This window comes from Manis javanica, chromosome 11 (assembly GCF_040802235.1).
Source record: "Manis javanica isolate MJ-LG chromosome 11, MJ_LKY, whole genome shotgun sequence".
Classification (NCBI taxonomy): domain Eukaryota; kingdom Metazoa; phylum Chordata; class Mammalia; order Pholidota; family Manidae; genus Manis; species Manis javanica.
Genome location: NC_133166.1, coordinates 10,924,016 through 10,947,199, shown reverse-complemented (window position 1 = coordinate 10,947,199; position 23,184 = coordinate 10,924,016). Strand labels below are relative to the sequence as shown.

At 40.5% G+C, this 23,184-nt stretch overlaps 2 protein-coding genes across 14 annotated transcripts; both read right to left on the bottom strand.

The window, feature by feature from the left end:
* Positions 1-272: 272 nt before the first annotated feature.
* On the bottom strand, positions 273-5,350 carry CREBZF (CREB/ATF bZIP transcription factor). 13 transcript variants are annotated; one of them, XM_037010559.2, is made up of 5 exons: positions 4,041-5,349; positions 3,752-3,829; positions 2,607-3,635; positions 1,833-1,947; positions 273-823 (listed from the first exon to the last, which is right to left on the bottom strand). In XM_037010559.2, exons 1-2 carry the CDS (start codon positions 5,069-5,071, stop codon positions 3,814-3,816), a joined length of 1,047 nt encoding a protein of 348 aa, XP_036866454.1. In that variant the 5' UTR covers positions 5,072-5,349; the 3' UTR covers positions 273-823; positions 1,833-1,947; positions 2,607-3,635; positions 3,752-3,813. The 13 variants fall into 13 exon arrangements, with proteins under 13 accessions (XP_036866454.1, XP_036866460.1, XP_036866449.1 ...); XM_037010565.2 differs by lacking the exon at positions 1,833-1,947 and having other exon boundaries at positions 2,607-2,675; positions 3,403-3,635; XM_037010562.2 differs by lacking the exon at positions 273-823 and having other exon boundaries at positions 1,275-1,947; positions 2,607-2,675; positions 3,403-3,635.
* Positions 5,351-14,181: 8,831 nt separating this feature from the next.
* On the bottom strand, positions 14,182-16,553 carry CCDC89 (coiled-coil domain containing 89). The gene has a single exon (XM_017661957.3). The coding sequence runs from the start codon at positions 16,536-16,538 to the stop codon at positions 15,441-15,443; it is 1,098 nt and encodes a 365-aa protein (XP_017517446.2). The 5' UTR covers positions 16,539-16,553; the 3' UTR covers positions 14,182-15,440.
* Between the last annotated feature and the right edge of the window lie 6,631 nt (positions 16,554-23,184).

Sequence of the window (23,184 nt, the reverse complement as noted above, 5' to 3'; positions counted from 1 at the left end):
AGCCACTCCCATCATCCAGAATACTAAAGCCCTTATATAACCCTAGAGAAAATTTTAATATAAAACAATACACTAGCAGAGTGTTCATTAGAAACCTCAACATATTCCAAAAAGCATCAAGGTACTCAGCTCAGGCAGCTCAAAAACTTCAGAATCCACATACTAGTATTACCCTGAATTGCAATTAACTACCCACACATATATTCATAATCAACTTTTTTTAAAGATACACAGACAAATCAACACATCTATTTAAAAAGACTACTCTATAGTTAAGGTCTTCATATATTAACTTTTATTTTCTACGCAGGAAGGTGTGTTTATACCTCAGATAAGCTCTCATGCTCCAGGAAATAAATACAGACTCATGATACGCCTTGTGATCACTGATGGTCTGTTTATGTAATTCTATTCCACTAAATGTAATTCCATGAACTGTGTTCTTGATTATGTAAAGAATCTAATATTCCTTGATCAAGCACTAGAATTCTCTTCTCCAGTGGTTACAATTTTTTAAAGACTGGCAAAGAACTGAGTATCACTCCCATGAAAGACAAAAAAAAAGTGTAATTTTGTTCCAAAATTACTTAGTCTCATGTATTCCTATTAAGTCTTTCAAGGATTCCAGAGAATCTTTTCATATCTCCATTTCTGGAAAGTGAAATCAGTATAGAAGTAATTTGGGAACTTGAAAATGGCATTCATTTTTTGCAGCAGATGCCAAAATTTTTGACCGACATGGCTCCCACAATTACTTTGTTACCATCAGTCCAGTCAGTAAACAGGTTGTAGGAAAAGATTCGTTTTTGCAGACACTGCTAAGCTGTTTAAAGAGAAGAGAGAGAGATTAATTTAGTGATTATAAAATGCACAAAAACTTAAAATATTTTGAACACTTTTTGTTGGTTTATATCAGAGGTGTGATGACATTTTAACATATGTGGACTTTTTAGTTAGGTCTGGTCAAAGAACTGCAGAAACAGTAGTCAATATGATAGAAACAGGTCAATATGATGTGTTAGTTCAAGTAATGTATGAATTCCTATCACTATCAGAAGACAAATATTAAAAAGCTACATCTTGACTCTAGTTCTGTATCATTTTGCCATATAGGCACAATTAGGAAAAAAAAGACCCCCAACTGTTAAATTGTTTTTCATCCATTACAGTACAGAGTCAAACATGAAAACTTTCAAGACAATCCATATTACATTCCAGAAATCTCCTTTTTCCAACTACTAATCAGAAGTTTTCTAAAAATAGTAAGACAACAGTTTCATATTAAGAATAACTTTTTTAATTAACAAGTAGTGAATAGACACTTTAAGATACTGTTTACTACATACTGAAATAAACAGATCTCTTGTAAATTCAGAAACCCGAACATTTACAGTAATGTGCTTACACATAAATATGACCAAATTTACTTAAAGCCCATTAGGTAGGTCCTACATACATGCAAAACCATGTAAAAACAAGGCCATGAAGTTGATGTAAAAAAACGACAAAATCACCAAGTCACCAAAATTAGAGAAAAGAGAATGAAATGGAAACTAAGACAGTTAAAACATAAGGAACCTAACAAAGCAGCTTTAAAAATAGGCGATACTAATCTCCATTTTCAAAAGTTCTTAATCAAGTATTTCCAAAAACTGCCATTTATAAAATGACATTCTAAAAATCTACACTTGGAATTTCAAAGCATCCCAATTCAGAAAGCTGTGACTTAAGTTTCTCCCCAGCCCCGAACTTCAAATAATTCAGGAAAAGCACTGATGTTATATGAAGAAAATATTCCAAGGGAATGATATAATTTTTAGAAAAACACTTACTGCTTCCAGAACCTTTTAAGACCCACAGTCAGCACTAACAACAATCATTTTTCCTATTTTCATCCATTATTTTCCAATGTCATGTTAGAGATGAATAAATTCTTTGAGCCCATAACTGAAAGATCAACAAACCTGGTTTTATTATGACACCGTATTTTTGTCATTGATACTGCACAAAATTATATACAAAGAAATATACACAAAATGTTCAAGTATTAATTAAATTTCAATTCAAGGCTTCTGTTTCGAATAGCTACATTTAACATATTCCATAAAGATAGCACAAATTAGTCATTTCAAATAATTTTTCCAACTACTTTTGGTTTATATGTGTGTGTGTGTGTGTGTGTATATATATATATATATAATTCAGTAGGCACTAAAAATCCATGCACTGCATTGTGAGGAAGAGGGTTGTGTGTGGGGCTTGCTCCTGCACTTAGGTATAAGCAGGTTCATCACTCCAGGTTCTGAGTTTGCTGCTACCCATTCATGCTCAAGTGCAGTAGATGATTTTACAAAATATGCTGTAATGCACTGGAAACCAGAGAACCAGTTAGGTCTCAACTCGTATTATCTAGCAACAAAACATTTACAGTTGTGCAAGAACAAGGATTCCATTTTCACAACCAATGACAACAAAATAAAACATTTTATGTGTAAGTTAACTTACATCTTTGGACTGCTGGAAGATACTTTTTAATCATGAACATTTTAAAATAAAAGACATCAGAAGCCCTGATATTACCTCTTTTTCCTCATTTCTTATACTACCTTTTAAAATAAAGCAGGAAATGTGGCCAGCAGCTGGTCCCGTCTCTTCTGCCCCAACAGCTGTATCCACTTTAGCACAAAGAAAAACAAGGATGCTAAATACGTATATACTTTATCAAACAGTGATGTTTCACAAAGAATTTCTTAATGTTTCTTACACTAAAGGACACCATAACTCAGTCTACACCATTGAACAGAGTACTTCAAAAGAAGAATATGTCCTATCTTTAGGAAATGTCAATCATGTCATTAGCCAGAACCACTCAGTTCTTAAAAATTGTTTTTTAATAGGACAAATATCTTTGAAATATGGAGAATAAAGATTCTTTGTGAAGCCTCACTTTACATGTTTTCATTCACATTTCACAACCTTCAATATCTAATCATACATAAATTTAACCTAAAATTTTAATACAACAAAAATAAAGGTGTTTTAACAATTTATTCATACTCAGTGATAGGATAATCACTGTGCTGGTCCTCAAAGAAAACACTTCGTTAACCATTCTTAGTCCTCCTTCAATTAACTAACACAGGAGTCTGATACACATGTTAATTTCCAACTTTTCTAATGGTGAGATATTATAATGTTAATTGGAATGGATTGTATTTCTAGATCTTCTACTCGAAACTAAAAGGCATTCTTGAATATTTAAGAGATTTCTGTCATCTTCAGGAAAATAGCTATCACATTTGTGCAAGCCCCAAATTCTTACTGTCAACCTCTGAAAAGTTGCTCTAAGATAGGAATTCCAATTTGCACCTTGTACAACTCGGAACTTCCATTCAACTTCACCTGTTTCACTGTCTCCAAACTGTATCTCTATTAGCAGCTTTCAGTGTACAGTTGGAACCGATGTCATCCAAGGCCATGTCCACACTGGGGACAGAAGAGCTAGGTACACGCAAGTCTGAACAAGGGGACACATTAACAGCTATTTCAACCATAAGAAGCATCTTAAACACATTACTGACCAGCACAAGTCTGTTTCCAGGGTGGACAGGGCCCAAATTAGATTCCCCTCCCGCCTTCCGGAAAAAAAAAAAAAAAAAAAAACCATCACACACACACAAATTGAGATGTTGCCCATTAAAGTAGACTAAGCAGCAGAGCATGAGCGTTACGTGAAGAGATGGATCCTTACCAGGTTGTGAGGCGGGAACGACTGTTCTGTAACCCCTACAACGGAGCCTGGCAGGAAGGAAATCACCTAAAAAAGAAACTGTCAGAGAGATTTAATAGTCACATGTTATCATTAGGAGTTGGTTACAGTGTCACATTCATGCTTTTTAGCTAAACACTTTAAGATTCAATATTACTTTTTTTCCTCCTCTGAAATGTGTCCAGTGAAGATGTCCCACTAAGGTGTTTTACATGGTGTAAGGGAGTTGAAAGGGGTAAACGCGGATAAAGAGCAGATTACTTGACCCTACATTTTAAGAGAAGACGACGCCTTCCGGGCGCACGCCGAGCAGAACTCCACCGACACCTTATCCTTGTCCACATGCAGACACACTCCTCCCGCGGAGTCGTCCTCTTCCAGCGGGTCCTGACGCTGCTTCCCCACGGGCAGAGCGTAGTCATGGTCGCCGGCGGGCGCGTCTCTGAAGAGCGAGGTGGTCAGCCGCAGTCCCACGCCGCTCAGCCGGCTCAGCAGGCGAGCCAGTCCGGTCTCGTTGGCTAGGACGGCCCGTAGGTAGCGACTCTCCTCCTGCAGTGCTTGGACGCGCTTGCCCAGCTCCCGGTTCTCGGCCCGCAGCTCCTGGTTCTCGGCTGCCAGACCCCGGACCCGGCTCTCCAGCCCCATCACGTACTCCTTCTTCTTCAGCCGATTCAGACGGGCAGCCGCCGCCGCCGCCTTCCGGGGACTCTTTGTCGCCGCCTGGTTGTCGCTGCTGCCGCCGCCGACGCCTCCTGGGGACTTTCTCCGCCTCTTTTCGCCGCTGCCACTGTCACTGCCGCCGCTGCAGCCTCCGATGCCGTTTAAAAGCCTCTGCAGGAGGTCCGAAAAGCGCTGCATCTCGGCAGCCGCGGACTCATCATCGTCGTCCCCTCTCCACAGGCCGCCGCTATCCGAGCCACCGCCGGACGAGGACAGAGGTCCGGGTGAGCTAAGCCCAGGCTCCAGGTGCCAGTCCGGCTGCCGGGGGTCCAGCAGATCCGCCAGTTCCAGCCCGGACAGAAAGTCCATGTCCTCCGTCTCCTCCCCGGGGACGCTGGCGATCGCCTCCTCCTCCATCTCCTCGGGCGAGGGCGCGCGCACGGCCACGCCGCCGCGGCCCTCCCTCCCGGCGTCCAACTCGCCCTCGTCGCCCCGCGGCTGCTGGCGGCGGGGAGATGCGGCGGCCGCCGCCCGGGTCAGATCCGGGGACAGCGAACAGGTCGCGGCCGGCGCCGGGCTCTCGCTGCGGGCTGGGGAGTCGCTGCCCGAGGCCGCCAGCAGTTTGGTCAGGCTGTGCCTCATGGGGCTCGGCGGCGGGCCCACGTAGGCCCCGGCCCCTCAGACCGGGCCTCGCGGGCCCCGAGGACCCCAGGCCCCAGCGCGGGTAGCCGGGCTGCTGGCCAGAACGAAATGCACCGGAAGGTCCGAGTGGCCTCCCGCCCCCTTTGGCTGGTCGACCCCCGGCGCCGCGGCGGCGCGGGGAGAGATACACGACACAAGCGGCGAGGCCCGGCGATGACTCGACCGCACCGCCCAGACAACGGCCTGGCCGGAAGTCAGTCGATGTTGCTCCAGCCCCTCCCACGCCGTTTCGCGCTCCCCCGGGCCCTGGTATCGCGAGAGTTCAGTGAGGCCTGGAGTGGGAGTAATTCCAGATCTCCAGTGATGTCACAGTAACGGCGGCAAAAATAACAACAAACCACGGGTTCCTGAAAAAATAGTCTATCCTCTCTGCCCTCACTTCGAAACCCCCGGTATTCTAGCTGACACGGGGAAACCAAAGTCGCTCAGGATTGATCCTTTAGATACCAAATTTGTGAATAGCCTTAAAGCTATACTGGATTTCTCTGGCATTTAAGACTGGTGCTCAGATCCCCCCTGAAATGGCTCCTTTCCGTTCCAATAAAAAATCCTTTCACTCACACACAAAGTACTAGAAGAAAAAGAGTTAAATAAGTAAATCACACGTAATTTAATTTTCCTGCTTCTGTCATAAAAATTTCCAAATACACAGAATATGTGACATAGTATAGTATCCACTCTAATTCAACAATACTACCCAACACGCAGACTCAACAATTCAACAATTAACATTTTGCCTTATATGCTTTATTTGTACATGTTTGCAAACAATTTTTTTTCAGAACCAACGTAATTCAGTATGTATCTCTAAAAATAATACTCTCTTTCATAAATCATAATACTAACGTCAGGTCTTGAGAAGATTACAATAATTTTCTAATGTTATCTATTACAATAATTTTCTAATGTTATCTATTACCCACGCCATATCCAAATTTCTCAGCTTTCCTCAAAATAATGTTTTATAGTGGATATCTTCTTTTAGTGGGGTCCAATCAAGGGTTACTTACTGCACTTGGTTACGTTTTGTGGAGAGCAAGTAGTCCTCTTTCTTTTATACACATGCCAAGAGGCAGTGTCTCAAATGTCTGTCTGGTTCTCCTGATCTTGCCAGAGAGAAGTCTAGCCTCAGAAGTCACCTACAGCTACTTTGGTAATGGTCACACAAGTCAGACTCTACTCACTGTGGAAGGGTATACTTCACAAGGATGTGAATATTAGGAGACAAGAATCAATAGGTATTATCTTGCAGGCTGACTACCATATCCTGTAAAACTAGTGAATAAACATGGGGATGCTTTTGCAGCAATGTCACCAAGAATGTGCTTGGCAGCAACGAAAGCCAAAACGGGGGAAAGGGCCACTGCCTTACTTACATATTCCACATGTAACTCATAGGAGTCTGGCAAATACAGTTTGCTTTTGTGGTTCTTTGATTTTAGCTCCTCCATTTCTGCAATACAGGAAAGGATATTAAAAGAGGGATTGAAAAATAGATAAGTACCAGTCTACCAAATCCTCCACAAAGATCATAACTATATGACACATCAGCATCAATACATATATTTACCAGATTTTCTAGAGCAGAGAAGTGGAGCAGGGATGGTAGGAAATAGAACTGAATCAGCATTAATGGTTTGCTGAGTGGAAACAGCAGGGGGATAAGAATGCTGCAGAAGCCAGAGCACTCATTTTAATGTGGTTTGCCTATTTACTCATGAAGTAAAAATCTGTAAAGAGTAAGAAGTAAAACCATGAGGGGATCTTACGACTGGATGAAAAATTGAAGCCTCAAAGAAAGCCTGACAGAGTTACGTACTGCAGGATTATGTTTATACACATTACATATTTGCATGGTTTCTGTGCAATTTGCAGCTGCTGGTTATATTTCCATTCTGTTTTCCTCCTCCCAAGTGAACATTTCTGAATGCAAGTAAATCTGAATTATACAATTGTGAACTAATCTGGAATCTGATTTATTGTATTTTTAAATAACCAACACTTGGAACCTAGCAAAATAGCAACCAATTACTAGTATGCCTCTCAACTAATGAAGCCCCACCACAGCTGCTGCCCCTACAGTTAAGAATTGCTGCTTTGGTTGGGGAACGGACAGCAAGTGTAGAAGTATGTGCTTTAAAGGTTTGGAAAGGCAGAGGCAGTTTTTCATGTTTTTACAGGAAGGACTCTTCTTCTATAGAAGTTTTCTCATCTCTCACCCCAGCACCTCAGAGCCAGAACCTGGCTGAGCTGCTCTTCTCATTGCTAATTCCAAATCATTTCTCTTCCTTCCTGCTTCAGAAAACTCAGCCCTTTTTTAATTTTAAGTTTTTAAGTACTGAAATGTGCACTCATACACTGAAGTAAAGTGTAGACAGAATCCCTATAAACTCCTCATCCACATTTAAGAATTACCTAGGTTTTCCCCAATTGCTTCATCCCCCTGCCTTTTCTTGCTGAAGTATTTTAAAGTACAGTCCTAGGCATTGTCACTTTATCACTACACATGTCAGTATACATTTTTAACTGTAAGGTCATTTTTTTCCTATAACTACATGATGACAGCAAGTAAAATTATTATGCATTTCTTTGTGTTATTTAAACCCAGTCAATATTCAATTGTCTCAAAAATTTCTATCCACAGCTGGCCTGATTGAATTGGGATCCAAACCAATCTATGCATTGCATTTGGTTGGTACATCTCTTAAATCTCTTTTAATCTAGGACATCCTTAGACGCCTTTTCCCCATGCCATTTGATTTTCTGAAGAAACCAGGTCAGTTGTTCTGCAGAATGTCCATATTCAAAATTTGTCTGTTTGCTTTCTTGTGGTGCCATTATACTTTTCCCATTAGCCCAGTATTTCCTATAAGCAAGAAGTTAGTTCTCAGAGTTTAGTTGGCTTAAGGTTCAACATTTTTGCCCACAACACTTTCCTAGGCTTTGCATGTTGCGTAACATTAGAGGGCACACATCATGTCTAGCTTTCCTGTTTTTAGCAATGCTAAGATCCATCTGTGTTTTTAAGTGGTGACAGTCTAGTTCTTCCTTTGTAAAATTCTCCATTAACCTTTCTTCTAATGATTCCATCTAATGGTGATCAGTGCCTGAATGAATGATTTCATTACATGTTACAAAATGATTTTTTAATTCTCTCATTCCTTCGCTTTATCTGAAATTCTGCAAAAGCAACTTCTTCTCGTCATGCATGGGCCATTTTGTTACCCTGAAATACAAGGAATAAGAAAAGTAGGATCAATGCTCAATTAATTTCTCTTAATAGCCTCTTTGCAGCATGAGTTAGTGACAAATCAGTTGTGTTCTTTTCATATTGTTATTGTTCTGCCTTCTCTTGTTTTTGTTGCATCAGAATGAACTCACAGATTTTTAAATATTCAGGGTGTTTCAACTCAATTGCAGGTATTATTTTGAGATTTAAATTACTCATCTTTGGCCATTGGGAGCCCCCCAATGGCAGTTTTTCTCTAAAAAATACATATTTGGCTCACATGTCTTTTTGACAGAACTCTGTTAGTCTTTGACAGTTTATTTGCTTTCTGATGCAATTGGCTGTATCCAGTTCATCATGGACATTTCCTACCCAGATCTGGAATCAGTCATTCCTCCAAATAGCCCTTCTTCATTTTAAAGGAGTATAGTTTTTGGGTGCCACAAATGGGCCCTAAGGATGCTCATTGCTACTGGATTGCCATTGCTTTTAGGCCAGTCAGTTGGCAGACCTAGGAAATATGTATTTTTTAAAGAAAAACTGTCATGGATTTAGAATGGTATTTTCAATTCAAAGTGAACAGTAAATGATTTTTACTTTTTTAATATCTTAATGTGAGCACTGAAAATCTTGTCCTTAGTAACATCAACATAATCATATTTTGCTTTAGCCTCTCCCTCTCTCATATGTATGTGTGTGTTTATAGTTTTGTTTATAAATGTAATACAACAGTTTTAAAATAAAGCCAATATTAGAACTAACCATAAAACTAATAAGTTAAATTTATGACAATTTCTTTGTGATTCTGTTTCTCCTTAGGATATATTCTATTAAGAATATTCATTTAACATGCTGTTTTCTAGAATCATTAGATAATCCTTTTCTCTGTATGGTTACACCAATGTGAAATTCATGCCTTGTCCTGGTCATATCTCTCACTCATTTTAGCTCTCTGGTTTCCTCTTCATCAGACCTAATTTAAGGTCACCAGTAAGTGACTAGATTTGAACCCAAGCAGTCTGATGCCAATGTACCCCTTCACTCACTGCACTAATACCTTAGCTAGTTTACTGATCATAGATCTGAGCTTCCAAAGGACCTAGTAAAAGGATTCCACTGGGGAGGGAGGTGGGGGAGGACTGAGCCAGATTATGAAGGCTCAGACTTCTGACAGGGACAGAGGTAAATATGGAGCATAATGGGATTAGTCTGGCCACAGAGTCCCTTATCAGAGTCTATGATGACTGCATATTCTGCCACCCTGTATGGTGTGGCTATCAGGAAAGGCAGTTTTCTTACCAGGAACGGAGGTGCTGTACAGGCTTCTGAGCTACTATCCTCTCATGTTTGCCTCATCTCTTCTCTTGGACAATTCTTACACATTCTGTAGTCTTAAGCTGAAATGCCGCTTCTAGGAAAAGCTTTCTGCTTTTCACGTATGTCAGGGATCCCTGCTATGCTCGCCTGTGTCATCTTATCCTTCAGCATTTTGCTCACTCACTAGGATCCAGATTCAGTGAGGACAAAGCCTCTGTCATGCTCATGTTGTGTCCCAGCACTTAGTATAGTGCCTTGCCATTAATAGGTTCTCTATAAATGTTTGTTAAATTAATGAGATACATTAAATAAATGAGTTAATTGAAATTGAAAGAATGGCTTGGCCTCCCCCTGTCTCTACTATCTTTTGTTTGTCTACTAAGGCAAAACAAAAAACCAACACCCAAATTCTAAAAACTTGAATCTTTGAGAAAATAGGTTTTCTAAAATCTAAAATTCAGGTCTCACACAGACAGGGGAAAACCCATGATAAAAGTGAATACACTCAAATCATTAAATTTAGGAGAGAAATAGTAATCATTAGGAGGCACTCCCTGTGGTAGAAAAAGAAATTGTCAATAGCCATATGTTGTTGAACATTTGTGAAGGTGACATCTTCCAGCTGAATGGCCTGACCCAGATCTGTCAGGCCAGATTTGGCTCTAAATAAAATATATCTTGTCTACTCAGTTCTTGGAGAAAGATCTGTAGGCTTTCTGAGTCATCCACACAGACATAAGGCTTACTAAGAAGTTAAGTAATTATTTGGAAGATTCTTTTATTGGTTCTTAATTTTATTATCTTTTTGAATAGGTAAGATGTTCACATGGTCCAAAATGATATAAAAATGGTATACATTGAGAATTTTCCTTCCCAATCCTACCCTTAACCATTCTAGTCCCCTCAGCCCTCCACACCACTAATAGCCACTTTTATTAGTACTTATCTTTTCCAATATTTATGCAGATGGAATTAAACATGTTTGAATTCTTATTCCTATCTCTCCCTCTCCCCCTTATGCAAAAGATAGCATGCTACAGATATTATTCTGGACCCTGTACATTTTCTACATATATCCCAGAAATATTTCTGTATCTGTACATTAGGAGATTCCTTTTTTTTACATTTGCAACATATTCCAAGGTAAGAAGGGTCCACAACTTATTTAACCAGTTTCTTAATAACGGTATGTAAGCTATTTCCTATCTTCTGCTACTACAAACTGTAGCAGTTACTGCAATGCTGTAATGAATAACCTTAAATATGAAAAGGAAGATTATTTTAGTCTAGTACAAATAAGACTGGATTAGAACATTAAATAGGGACAGCCTGGCAAGTAGCTGAATCCCTTTGTGGGACTGGGTTGTGAGAGGTTTCAGGAAGAGGGCACTTTAGCCAGTTGAATGTGTAATGAATGACTGGGAAGATCTGTCCAAGGGGAAATTTTTCCATGGATTAGTTTTTCCAAGTGGAATAAACAGAAGGTTTGGTGAGAACAATGACATCAGGTAGGGAGATTCATCTGTACAGTCGCAGGCCCTTAAAGTTAAATAAATGTTTTTAGTGTTTGGAAAATGACATCCAACTTGTCCTTAGGGAGATGAACAAATGATTATTAAAGCCCATTCTTGGTCATCTCCAAAAATTCCAACAACTTTTTTAAGAGGCCAAGATAAAAAAATAAAAAGACTCCCAGCCTGATAAGGCCTTGTTAGTCTAAGCGGATGTGGTACAGCAGACACTGTGGATGGCTGCCCACCCAACATCCATGCCCTTTCATTCTTAGGACAGAGACCTGCCTTTGTCAGGTAGCCCCTTCCACTACAGGGCATCCTATCCAGGAGCAGATCCTGCCTGACCTAAGTCAGCCATGGTAGCTGCATTCCCCAAGAAGATGCTGGGGTGATGTATTTGTATATGGCCCAATTTTGGCCAATGACAGTGGAAAACAAGTCACCTGGAGGGATAGGGTCACCTTTTGGGAGAGCAGTTAGGGTCATGGTCCTCTTTCTTTTATAAATGTGCCAAAAGGCAGTATCTCAAATGTCTGTTTGGTTCTCCAGATCTTGCCATGGTGGGGAGAAGAGAATGATTCCTACCCTGGGTCGGCCGCAACCGCTCTACAGGTATCTGGGTCGACAAAGGCTGGATAGAAAGAACAGCGTGCACTGTGCAGGTACTCCTCCCAGCAACGTTCTTTAAGTAATCGTTTAACTTTGATATAATGGAGTTGGGGACAAAGTTTTTCTATTAATCCTTTGTTTACTAGAAAGAAATTACCTTGAGTTAATTTTCACTAATTGAAGCAGAGTCAGTATTGTGAAAACATCAGCCAGTCAGTTCATTTGTCCTGAAGCTGTCCTTCCTTTTCTAGCTCTGTCATGGTTTTTTTGAACCAGACAAGCTCCTCACAGGCACACTAAAGGGCTTACAATACAGGTAACACAAAAGACCATGCTTATCAGCTACACAGCACAATTCATACGATTTGATTTTAGAATCTCTGCTCTACTTTCATTTTAGGGTTACTGCTTGCGGATAGGGCAGAAAAATTCATTAGGGATGTAGGTCTGCTTTAGAAAGGAGCTTTCTTGTTTTGCTTTTTAAATTTCCCCACAAGGTCAGTAAGTTTGGAGGTCGCCAATTTACATTTTGTCAATTTGTTCCAGTGACAAGCATCACTTTATAGATCAGCATGCCACAATAAGTAACATAGTTGCTCATCCCCTAATCTGGGTCTGCATCACAGATTAACATGGTAAGCACTGAGGGACTGAAATACAAAGTGTTGTGAAGCAGAGAGGTAAAAAATATAATACTTTTGTTGTGGCTGGTTAGAAGGTAATTTGTATAGTGGGAGAAAGCATGGGTTTTAAACCAGCTACATAATCGGCAGTGCCCAGCCTATAATGAAAGTGTGGAGCCCCTTGTCACACAATTATTAAAAATCTCAAGGCAACGTCAGTAGAGCATCAGAACAACTGCTGGGTCCCTGTGCAGCTGGCACACACATGAAGCCAGCCCTGCTAAAGGGCTTTGGGTTCAGTCTCACTCCTGCCACCCCAAAGCTCCCTGGCTTTAGGCAAGTCACCCTAAGTTTTGCTTTTTTCATAAATAAAATAACAACAGCTGAACCTGCCTTGAAGAACTGGTATGAGGGTGAAATGAAAAGTACTTTAGACATGACAGGTTCCCTTGCCTCTTACCTAGTCTGTGCTGTGGGTTCAGTTGTTCTCTAGGCATCCAACATTGCCCTTCTACTCTCCTTTCCCATTTCCTTTTATTATCTTTCAAAAGGATATTAGAGTGAACATTATGAAATGACTAATATCTAATTGTTTGTGACCTACAAGTTAGCAATTTTATATCAACCAAGCTAATACAAACTCCTCAGCATGACTCTGAACACTGCCACCCTTAGACCTGGGCAACTGAGACCCTTCCTTTGTGCCTATGTGTTAAGGAATACACACCCCTGTCCCCACCAGACAGTGGCTTCGGGCAAGTGAGTAGCGCTTGGACAGGCAGGAGCTGGGGGCTGAGGGGAGGGGAAGGGAGGGAAGATGGCACGCAGGTGCACCGGGCTCCTCGCAGAGCCACCCAAACCTGGGTGGGAAGAGGAGGGCTGATATGTGGCTCCTGTTTGTGCAGTTGCCCCTGTCCTCCCCTTTGTCCCTCAACATAAGGGGCCAGTCCTGCTTTTGAGGTTCTCTGTATATTCTGCCCAACCTGCTCTTCCAGTTTTCTCGTAGACATGCTTCCCTGAACCTCCTCCCAACTACTTAAAATTTTCCCCAATATTCCAGACATTTTTAAAAACCTCCATGACTTTCTACATGACACTGTCTCAAAACTTTCTCTCTTTTCTCCACCTGGGAGAAAAGGGATTCTACTCGTTATTTAAGAACCAGTTTATATATTAACTCCTGTGTTAGTCATCCCAGGTGTCCTACCATTCCAACACTCACCCCTAGTTGTGTGTGTGTGTGTGTGTGCGTGTGTGTGTGTGTGTACCCATTGTGATCATAACATCCCTGTGAAAACACATCACACAGTATATAATTGCTTTTTGGCCCCTAGATTAGACTGTGTGGAACTCTTTCAGGGCAGAAAATATGCTTCTCCTTGCTGATTCTCAGATTTTGGCACTCAGTAAGCAGTCAATAAATCTTTCCGTATGGTGTCATCAAAAGCCCAGCTCCCCGGTGATTAAGTGGCCTTGAGCAAATTACCGAATTCCAGTTTCCTCTTCTTGAAATAGAAATGTTCATTTCTATTTCATACTATCTTCTCAATGGCCCTAAGGATTAAATAAAACAAATCCACCGAAAATGCTTCAGCTCAGTGATAAATAGTATAGGCTCAATGACAAATAACCATAATTAGCTCCCATATGCTGATCCTTGGCAATGTGTAAGAAGTACATAGTCCCTTCAAGCCAGCAATGTGGTTCCTTGGAATTCATACTGATACCACAATTGTAATAAACTGAGAAAACAGATTTAAAGTTAGAGGTAAGGTAAGCAACACTTGAAAGCTGTTTATTTGAAAAGGTACCAAGTAATATTTTTCAGGAAATCTAATTCATTAGGTAACTCTTGGAACCAAATGGGTGAGAAGAATACTACATTACTATCTATTTGGGGAGGTATGAATAATGCTTGTGTATTAATTAATAAATGCAGGGAAATCATGATGCAGAAAGTGTATTTTTTATAACTACCTCTTTAAGAACTTTATATAAATACATATATTGACTATAAAGTTTTTACAACTCCATATTTAGGTATTCCTACAAAAATGCTGGAAATATAAACATTCTGTCCAGATCTTAAGAGGAAAAAGTTAATTGCAGAAGTATGCTAATAGAAACAAAACAATCACCATGCTTTGTTATAGGTATCATACCCAGTCTGCTATGACTTGTTACCCCAAAATGCAGTCCTTTTTTATTAACATAATGTGCATTAAATGAAACTACTGATATTTGCATTCATGCAACTTTAAATCCTGTTTTTATTAAGGAAAAAAATACAAGAAAATTGAATGTGATCTAAAATTGCAGGAAAAATAAAAACTGGTTGACTTCACTTATTTGAATCTTATTGTTCATAGAGAATTACTATAATAATTAAGTTTACCTACTTTGGGAAAGAACTTAATGATCTCAATCTTTGTTTTCCAAGCTAGTACTAATAAAATAAAATTAAAAGGCTGCTGCTGGAAAACAAGTGAAACAAGCAATTGTTTTGCTGGTTGCAAAAATCAAACGGTTTTTTCTGCAAATTATCCTTGCTATAATGATGCTGTTAACTCCTAACCATTTACAGTCTCAACTCCAGGAGACTACAAATCTATCTACCTACAAGGGCTAATTATGTCAAAATTTTTTCACAGTAGCACCTCTCATTGCATGTTTAATATTCACCTAAATCCACTGGAGATGCTAATTTAAAATCTTAGGCTGTATGAAGATATCTGAGGTTGAGAAGAGTAAGGTATGGCAGAAGTAGAGATACTGATAGCAAATTTAGGAAGATTTCAAAGACACAGAAGGAATTCTGGTAAATCTTGTGTATTCCAGGTGATAGGACTGAAAATTAGTGTCAGCCTTACGATAGTAACAAAAATATCATAGTAAAGTAGCTTTGCTTTGAGTTGCCTTTTGTGCTTGAAAGTGTAATAAATGGAGGGAGTACTATGTACTCTCTCCATAATACTAAGTGAATTCTAAACTAGAGGCCCAGGGGAGTGGAAGCTTCCTTATAGGAAGAGATGGCGGAGTTTGGCGTTGAGTTCTCTCTCCTTGCTTAAAAGATCCAGACTGTGCTTTTTGAAGGCTTCAGACTGCAGCCTGAGGTCATCGTAGGCCTTCTGGATCCCATCTACTCTGCGCTGAAGCTCCCGGACTCTCAAGTCACTGTCCACCGCCACTGCCTCTTGCTCAAAGCGCTCCAGCGCGTGCCTCCTGGCCACCTCGGCTGTCTCCAGCTTCTCCTCAAGCTGGCGGATCTCCACTTGCTTGCTCTGGAGCGCCTTGCCCCTCTCCATGGACAGCTGCAGCAGCTCCTCCTTCTCGTGGGTGACTGTCTGGAGCCTGGCCTGCAGCTCCTGATTCAGGCTGCTGTGTGTTCGCTCAGCCTTTGCCCCCTGCTCCACGGCCTGCAAGAGCTGCCGCTTGAGGCTCCGCAGCTGGCTGCGCAGCTGCTCCGTCCCCTTGGCGTGGGCGCAGGCCTGCTGGCTCTGCAGCTCCAGCAGCCCCTGCTCCCGGGCCTGCGCCTGGCGGGCATCCTGAGCACACTGCTCTTTCAGGGTCTCCAGCTCTTTGGCGAGGTCCTCACTCCGGGCAGTGAGTTGCGATACTTTGGCCTCTTGGTCCTTCAGAGCCTGGCTGAAGAGGTTGTCATTCTCCAGCCTCAACTTCTCGTTCTCTTCCCTAAGCTTTATGTTGTGACTCTTGTGTTCATCCTTGAAGCGGATCATCAACTCGTGGTTGGCCGCCAGGGTCATAAAGCGCTCCTCCAGCTTCTGAGCATGCTCGTTCTTGGCCTTCAGCTTCTCAGCCTCCAGCACCCTCTTCTGCTCCAGCTCTGTGTTGAGCAGCTCCAGGATCTGGCAGCGCTCCAGGGCCTCATCTGACCTCCGCTTCAGGATGCAGATGAGCTGGGACTGGTCTTGAATGCGGGAGCAAAGCATCGCCTTCTCGCTCTTCTCAGACAGTCCCTGGAGGTTTGCCAAGGCTTCCTTCAGACCGTCCAGCTCTTTAAACTCCATCTCCTCTTTCTGGTTTCCCAGTTTTTTGTTCTGTGGATCTTCAGAGGGTGGGGTGTCCATCCTGACAGCCTTCTCTTTCGGAGGCATAGGCGCTCTTCGCCACTATCTGCTGACTGCACACTCTTTCCTCCTCAGATTTCAAGAGCCACAGTGTTGCTAGGGTCTCCTGGCACACTCCAGCAGTTGGTTTTTCCAGTAAGGAGCCCTGTGATTGGTGGGAAGGTCTTCAGAATGCTGTGAAGTAACAGCCAGGGGCTCTGGGGCAAGTCCAGAGCCAATCTGGCGAGGTTTTGCTTGCTTTTCTAACCAATCACAGCTCTCAGCTCACAGCCCAGTGTCTGACACATACTGTTCAGAGAAAAGACACCAACCCCACTGGATTTCCAGGCAGCATCAGGGAAAGAAACCTGATTCCACTTAATTTCTAGTAAGAGTAAACAAAGCGAGCTGGCGGTGACATATTCCTCCTCCCTCTTCCCCCTTCAGTTGTCATGAGAATAAATTATTGTCTGTGGAAACAAGGCTGGCTGCTTAAAAATTTGCAGTCTATAAATACAAGGTAGCAGTGGTATTCTGGGAGCCAGAATCTTATATGGCTGTGAGTTTGTACCTGTAGTGGGTAACACAGCTCAGCAAAAGTGCACACCCCAATGATTTTACAATCTTTTGTTTCCCGTAGCATAGTCCCCAGCTAGGAATACATTTTACTAGATATTCAGTACTTCCTGTTTGTTTTTACCCATTAGCAAAATGAGGTTGCAGAAAGAAGCTTAATGAACAATATAGACGTGATAAACATTAAAACTGCAAGAGGATCCGAATGATACTTACCATCATATACCAAAGTCAAATCCAACTGGATTAAATAGTTAAATGTAATGAGTAAAATAAAAATCAAAGCATTAAAATGGAAATTAGATGAAAATAAAGATAACCATGAAAGCTCTGGGTCAGGAAGGACTTTAACTTAAACATTATATAAAAGATGAGTAAAGAAAAGCTTAATTTGGTTTCACTGAACATTTAAAGTTATGTAAAATTTTAAAAACTATGTACCATCTGAGGTCTCTCCACCTTTCCTTCCTCTGGACCTGCCTGACACTTTACTCCATAGTCCACCTCAGCCACTCAAGTTCCCCTTTCTGGTCAGCTCTCTGGCCCTGTCTGTAGATGTTCTCTCTGCCTGGCATGCTTCTTCCCACCTTGTCCCTTGTCACTCTAACAATTTACTCAGTGTTTCATAGTTAGGAATCATCTCCTCTGTGAAGCCCTTCCTGGCCACTTCATGTATAACTGACCACTCATCTCTTTTAGTACATCTGCTGTAGCCTGTTGATACTCCTAAAGGAAGTTGTGAAACCCTTATAGCCTTTACTTATTGTTTACCCACCTGCCTCCCCCTATTACATCCTGAGATCATTGAGGGCAGGGACTGTGTCTGTTTCATCCGTGATGACTAGACTAGTGCCTGGCACATTGGGAAGATTCAGACAAATGTGTGTTGAATGGATGTTGATGGCAAAAATAAAATTAAGAAAAAAATCTGGCACAAAAATGGCAGAAAATAGATTTATATTGTTATAGAGAGCCTGTACAGGTCAATGAAGCATTAACACCTTAAAAGAGAAATGAACAATTAAATTCACCAGTGATGGGACAGAAATGGCCAAGAATTGAACCCCATCAGTTAAAATTAGGCATCATTTCATCTATCAAATTAGACAGTTTTCCCTCTTATTTAAAGACTACTCAGGACTGGTAGGAGTAGAATAAAATAGGTACTCTCTTATAGTGTTGGTGAAAGTCAGTTGACAGCATGTATTGAAAACTTCAAAAACTTTTCTGCCATTTGAAATAATGACTGCTGAGGCGATCTTTGTTTAGGAAATAATCTGAAAGAAAAAGTTTTGTTCAGAACTCTTCATTGTGGTATGGGTGTAACAACTAAAATTTGGAAAACAGAATGCCCAAAAAGGAGAAAATGTTAAGAAAACTGTATTTTTTACAATAGATCTTAATACAGTGAAAACAAGCAGAGAGTAAAGAGTTGACTATTCCCATGGTCAGTGATCACCACTTCCGTTGTCAGACTTGACCTGTGAAGTCATGATGGTAAGGAAAACGCCCGAGTGTCATTACAGATGTTGGATGGATTTTTTAAAAGCTTCAGATTTCACTGGGAGCAAAAGAGTTTCAGATTTTCTCTTTGGTCCCAATGATCAGGGTTTAATGTCTCAAATCCTGAAATTCTTTCCTATACAGGGAAAGCAAAGTTAAAGACTAGGAAATTTTCTTAATGAAATTTTTAAAAAAACAACTTAAATTATAGAATAATGGAGTTTTATGAAAGTGGGTTCCCAAAGACTTAAAAATGTTGATTAAACTTATTTATAACTCTTCCCTCATTTCTCCTCTTCACTCTTTCTTAAATTTCAATCTTCATAATCTTCATATACTGAAATGGAACTTGTAAAGTTGAGGCAAGTGTCTGTCGTTTATTACAATAGTCCTCTTCCAAAGACTGGATTAAATAGGGTGGCGTGAGAGGTGAGACAGAGACCTCCTCCTAAAACCCCATGTAATACGAAAATATAATGAATACAAGTAATCCTGAAAGAGCAACAGGAAAGAAGGCTGCACCAGACTGCATATGCCTGGAGAAAAGAGCAGACTTCATGAAAAGGGTTGGGAGCTTAAATGATCTTCAGGCGCTCCATCCCCCTGGCTGGGTATTCAGCTCCAAGTCACCCCATGGTGACACGCAGCCTGCTGTGTCTTCCTCCCCCTAGCCTGCACCTGGCTCAGGCTCGCAAACCGGCAGCCTCTGTCCTGGCATCAGGCCAGCCAGAGGGAAGCCCTGCCCATGGCAGTTACAAACACAAAGCAAAGAGGCTTACACCTGTGTGTTGGCCCACTGGTTCTGGCAGCAGAGACAGGCATAGAAGCCGGGAAGCAGGAAACAGCTCTTTCCTCCCCCCAAGCGCCAACACTGCACCCCTGTGACCCCGACATTGCTCCAGGGGCTGAGCAGCTCCAGAGAGTAGAGCTTCTGGGCACTAGAGGGCGCCACATACAAATATGAAACATCAAAAGAACCTGGTTCAAAAAGCAAAATCTCAACACCAGAGGAAGAACTGAGTGAGACTGAATTCATCAATCTTCCTGAAAGAGATTTCAAAATAAAAATCATAAACATGCTCATGGAGGTACAGAAAAATATTCAAGAACTCAGGAATGAACTTAGGACAGAGATCCAATCATTGAGGAACACAATGGACGGTATTAAAAGCAGATTAGATATGGTGGAGACGACAATAAATGAAATAGAAATTAGGGAAGAGGAATACAAAGAAGCTGAGGCACAGAGAGAAAAAAGGAACTCTAAGAATGAAAGAATACTGAGAGAACTGTGTGACCAATCCAAACAGAACAATATTCATAATTATAGGGGTGCCAGAAGAAGTGAGAGAAAAAGGGATAGAAAGTGTCTTTGAGGAAGTAATTACTGAAAACTTCCCCAATCTGGGGAAGGAGATAGTCTCTCAGGCCATGCAGGTGCACAGATCTCCCAACACAAGGGACCCATGGAGGACAACACCAAGACATATAATAATTAAAATGGCAAAGATCAAGGATAAGGACAAACTATTAAAAGCAGCCAGGGAGAGAAATAAGATCACATACAAAGGGAAGTCCATCAGGCTATTATCAGACTTCTCAGTAGAAACCTTACAGGCCAGAAGGAGTGGCATGATGTATTTAATGCAATGAAGCAGAAGGGCCTTGAACCAAGAATATTCTATCTGGAAAGATTATCATTTAAATTTAAAGGAGGGATTAAACAATTCCCAGATAAGCAAAAGCTGAGAGAATTTAGCTCCCACAAACCATCTCTACAGTATATTTTTGAGGGACTGCTATAGATGGAAGTGTTCCTAAGGTTAAATAGCTGTCACCAGAGGTAACAAAAAGGGATAGACAAAGAGTACAGAATATGATACCTAATATATAAAGAATGGAGGAGGAAGAAAAGGAGGGGGGAAAAAAAAGAACCTTTGGATTGTGTTTGTAACAGCATACTAAGTGAGTTATGTTAGACTCTTAGATAGTAAGGAAGTTACCCTTGGACCTCTGGTAACCATGAATCTGAAGCCTGCAATGGCAATGAGTACATACCTATCGATAATCACCCTAAATGTAAATGGTCTGGAGGCACCAATCAAAAGACATAGAGTCACTAAATGGATAAAAAAATAGGACCCAACTATACAACTATATGCTGCCTACAGGAGACTGACTTCAAACCCAAGGCATACACAGACTAAAAGTGAAGGAATGGGAAAAGATATTTCATGCAACTAAAAGGGAGAAAAAAAACAGGTGTTACAGTACTTGTATCAGACAAAATAGACTTCAAAACAAAGAAAGTTACAAGAGAAAAAGAAGGACATTACATAATGATAAAGGGGTCAATCCAACAAGAGGATATAACCATTATAAATATATATGAACCCAACAGTACCTACATATGTGAAACAAATACTAATAGAATTAAAAGGGGAAATAGAATACAATGCATTCATCCTAGGAGACTTCAACACTCCACTCACCCCAAAGGACAGATCAACCAGAAAGTAAATAAATAAGGACACAGAGGCAATGAACAACACATTAGAACAGATGGACCTAACAGACATCTACAGAACTCTCCACCCAAAAGCAGCAGGATACACATTCTTTTCAAGTGCACATGGAACATTCTCCAGAATAGACTACATACTAGGCCACAAAAAGGGCCTCAGTAAATTCAAAAAGATTGAAATTTTACCAACCAACTTCTCAGATCATAAGGGTATAAAACTAGAAATAAATTGTACAAAAAAAACCAAAAAGTCTCACAAACACATGGAGGCTTAACAAATGCTCCTAAATAATCAATGGACTAATGACCAAATTAAAACAGAGATCAAGCAATATATGCAGACAAATTAAAACAACAGCACAATGCCCCAACTTCTGTGGGACACAGTGAGGGTAGTTCTAAAAGGAAAGTATATAATAATCCAGGCCTATTTAAAGAAGGAAGAACAATCCCAAATGAATAATCTAAATTCACAATTATTGAAACTGGAAAAAGAAGAACAAATGAAGCCTAAAGTCAGCAGAAGGAGGGACATAATAAAGATCAGAGAAGAAATAAAATTGAGAAGAATAAATAGAAGAAATTAGTGAAACCAAGAGCTGGTACTTTGAGAAAATAAACAAAATAGATAAACCCCTAGCCAGACTTATTAAGAAAAAAAGAGAGTCTACACACATAAACAGAATCAGAAATGAGAAAGGAAAAATCATGAAAACCACAGAAATACAAAGAATTATTAGAGAATACAGTGAAAAATTATATGCCAACAAAATGGATAACCTAGAAGAAATGGACAACTTTCTAGAAAAATAATACCTTCCAATACTGACCCAGGACGAAACAAAATCTGAACAGACCAATTACCAGCAAGGAAATTGAATTGGTAATCAAAAAACTACCCAAGACCAAAACTTCCGGGCCAGATGGATTCACTGGTGAATTTTATCAGACATTTAGAGAAGATATAATACCCATTCTCCTTACAGTTTTCCAAAAAATAGAAGAGGAGGGAATATGTCCATACTCATTCTATGAAGCCAGCAAAGACACCACAAAAAAAGAAACCTACAGACCAATATCATTGATGAACATAAATGCAAAAATACTCAACAAAATATTAGCAAACCAAATTCAAAAATACATCAAGAGGATCATACACCATGATCAAGTGGGATTCATCTCAGGGATTCAAGAATGGTACAATATTAGAAAATACATCAATATCATCTACCACATCAACAAAACAAAGGATAAAAACCACATGATCATTTCCATAGATGCTGAACAAGCATTCAACAAAATTCAACATCCATTCATGATAAAAACTCTCAACAAAATGGGTATAGGGAGCAAGTACCTCAACATAATAAAGGTCATATATGACAAACCCATAGCCAACATCATACTTAACAGCGAGAAGCTGAAAGCTTTTCCTCTAAGATCAGGAACAAGACAAGAATTCCCACTCTCCCCACTTTTATTTAACATAGTACTGGAGGTCCTAGCCACAGCAATCAGACAACACAAAGAAATTAAAGGCATCTAGATTGGTAAGGAAGAAGTCAAACTGTTACTGTTTGCAGATGACTGATATTGTACGTAAGAAACCCTAAGGAATCCATTCCAAAACTACTAGAACTAATATCTGAATTCAGCAAAGTTGCAGGATACAAAATTAATACACAGAAATCTGTTGCATTCCCATATCCTAACGATGAACTAGCAGAAAAAGAAATCAGGAAAACAATTCCATTCACAATTGCATCCAAAAGAATAAAATTCCTAACCAAGGAAGTGAAAGACCTATACCGTGAAAACTATAAGACACTCTTAAGAGAAATTAAAGAGGACACTACTAAATGGAAACTCATCCCATGCTCTTGGCTAGGAAGAATTAATATTGTCAAAATGGCCATCCTGCCTAAAGCAATCTACAGATTAAATGCAATCCCTACCAAAATACCAACAGCATTCTTCAATGAACTACAGCAAATAGTTCTAAAATTCATATGGAACCACAAAAGACCCCGAATAGCCAAAGCAATCCTGAGAAGGAAGAATAAAGCAGGGAGGATCTTGCTTCTCAACTTC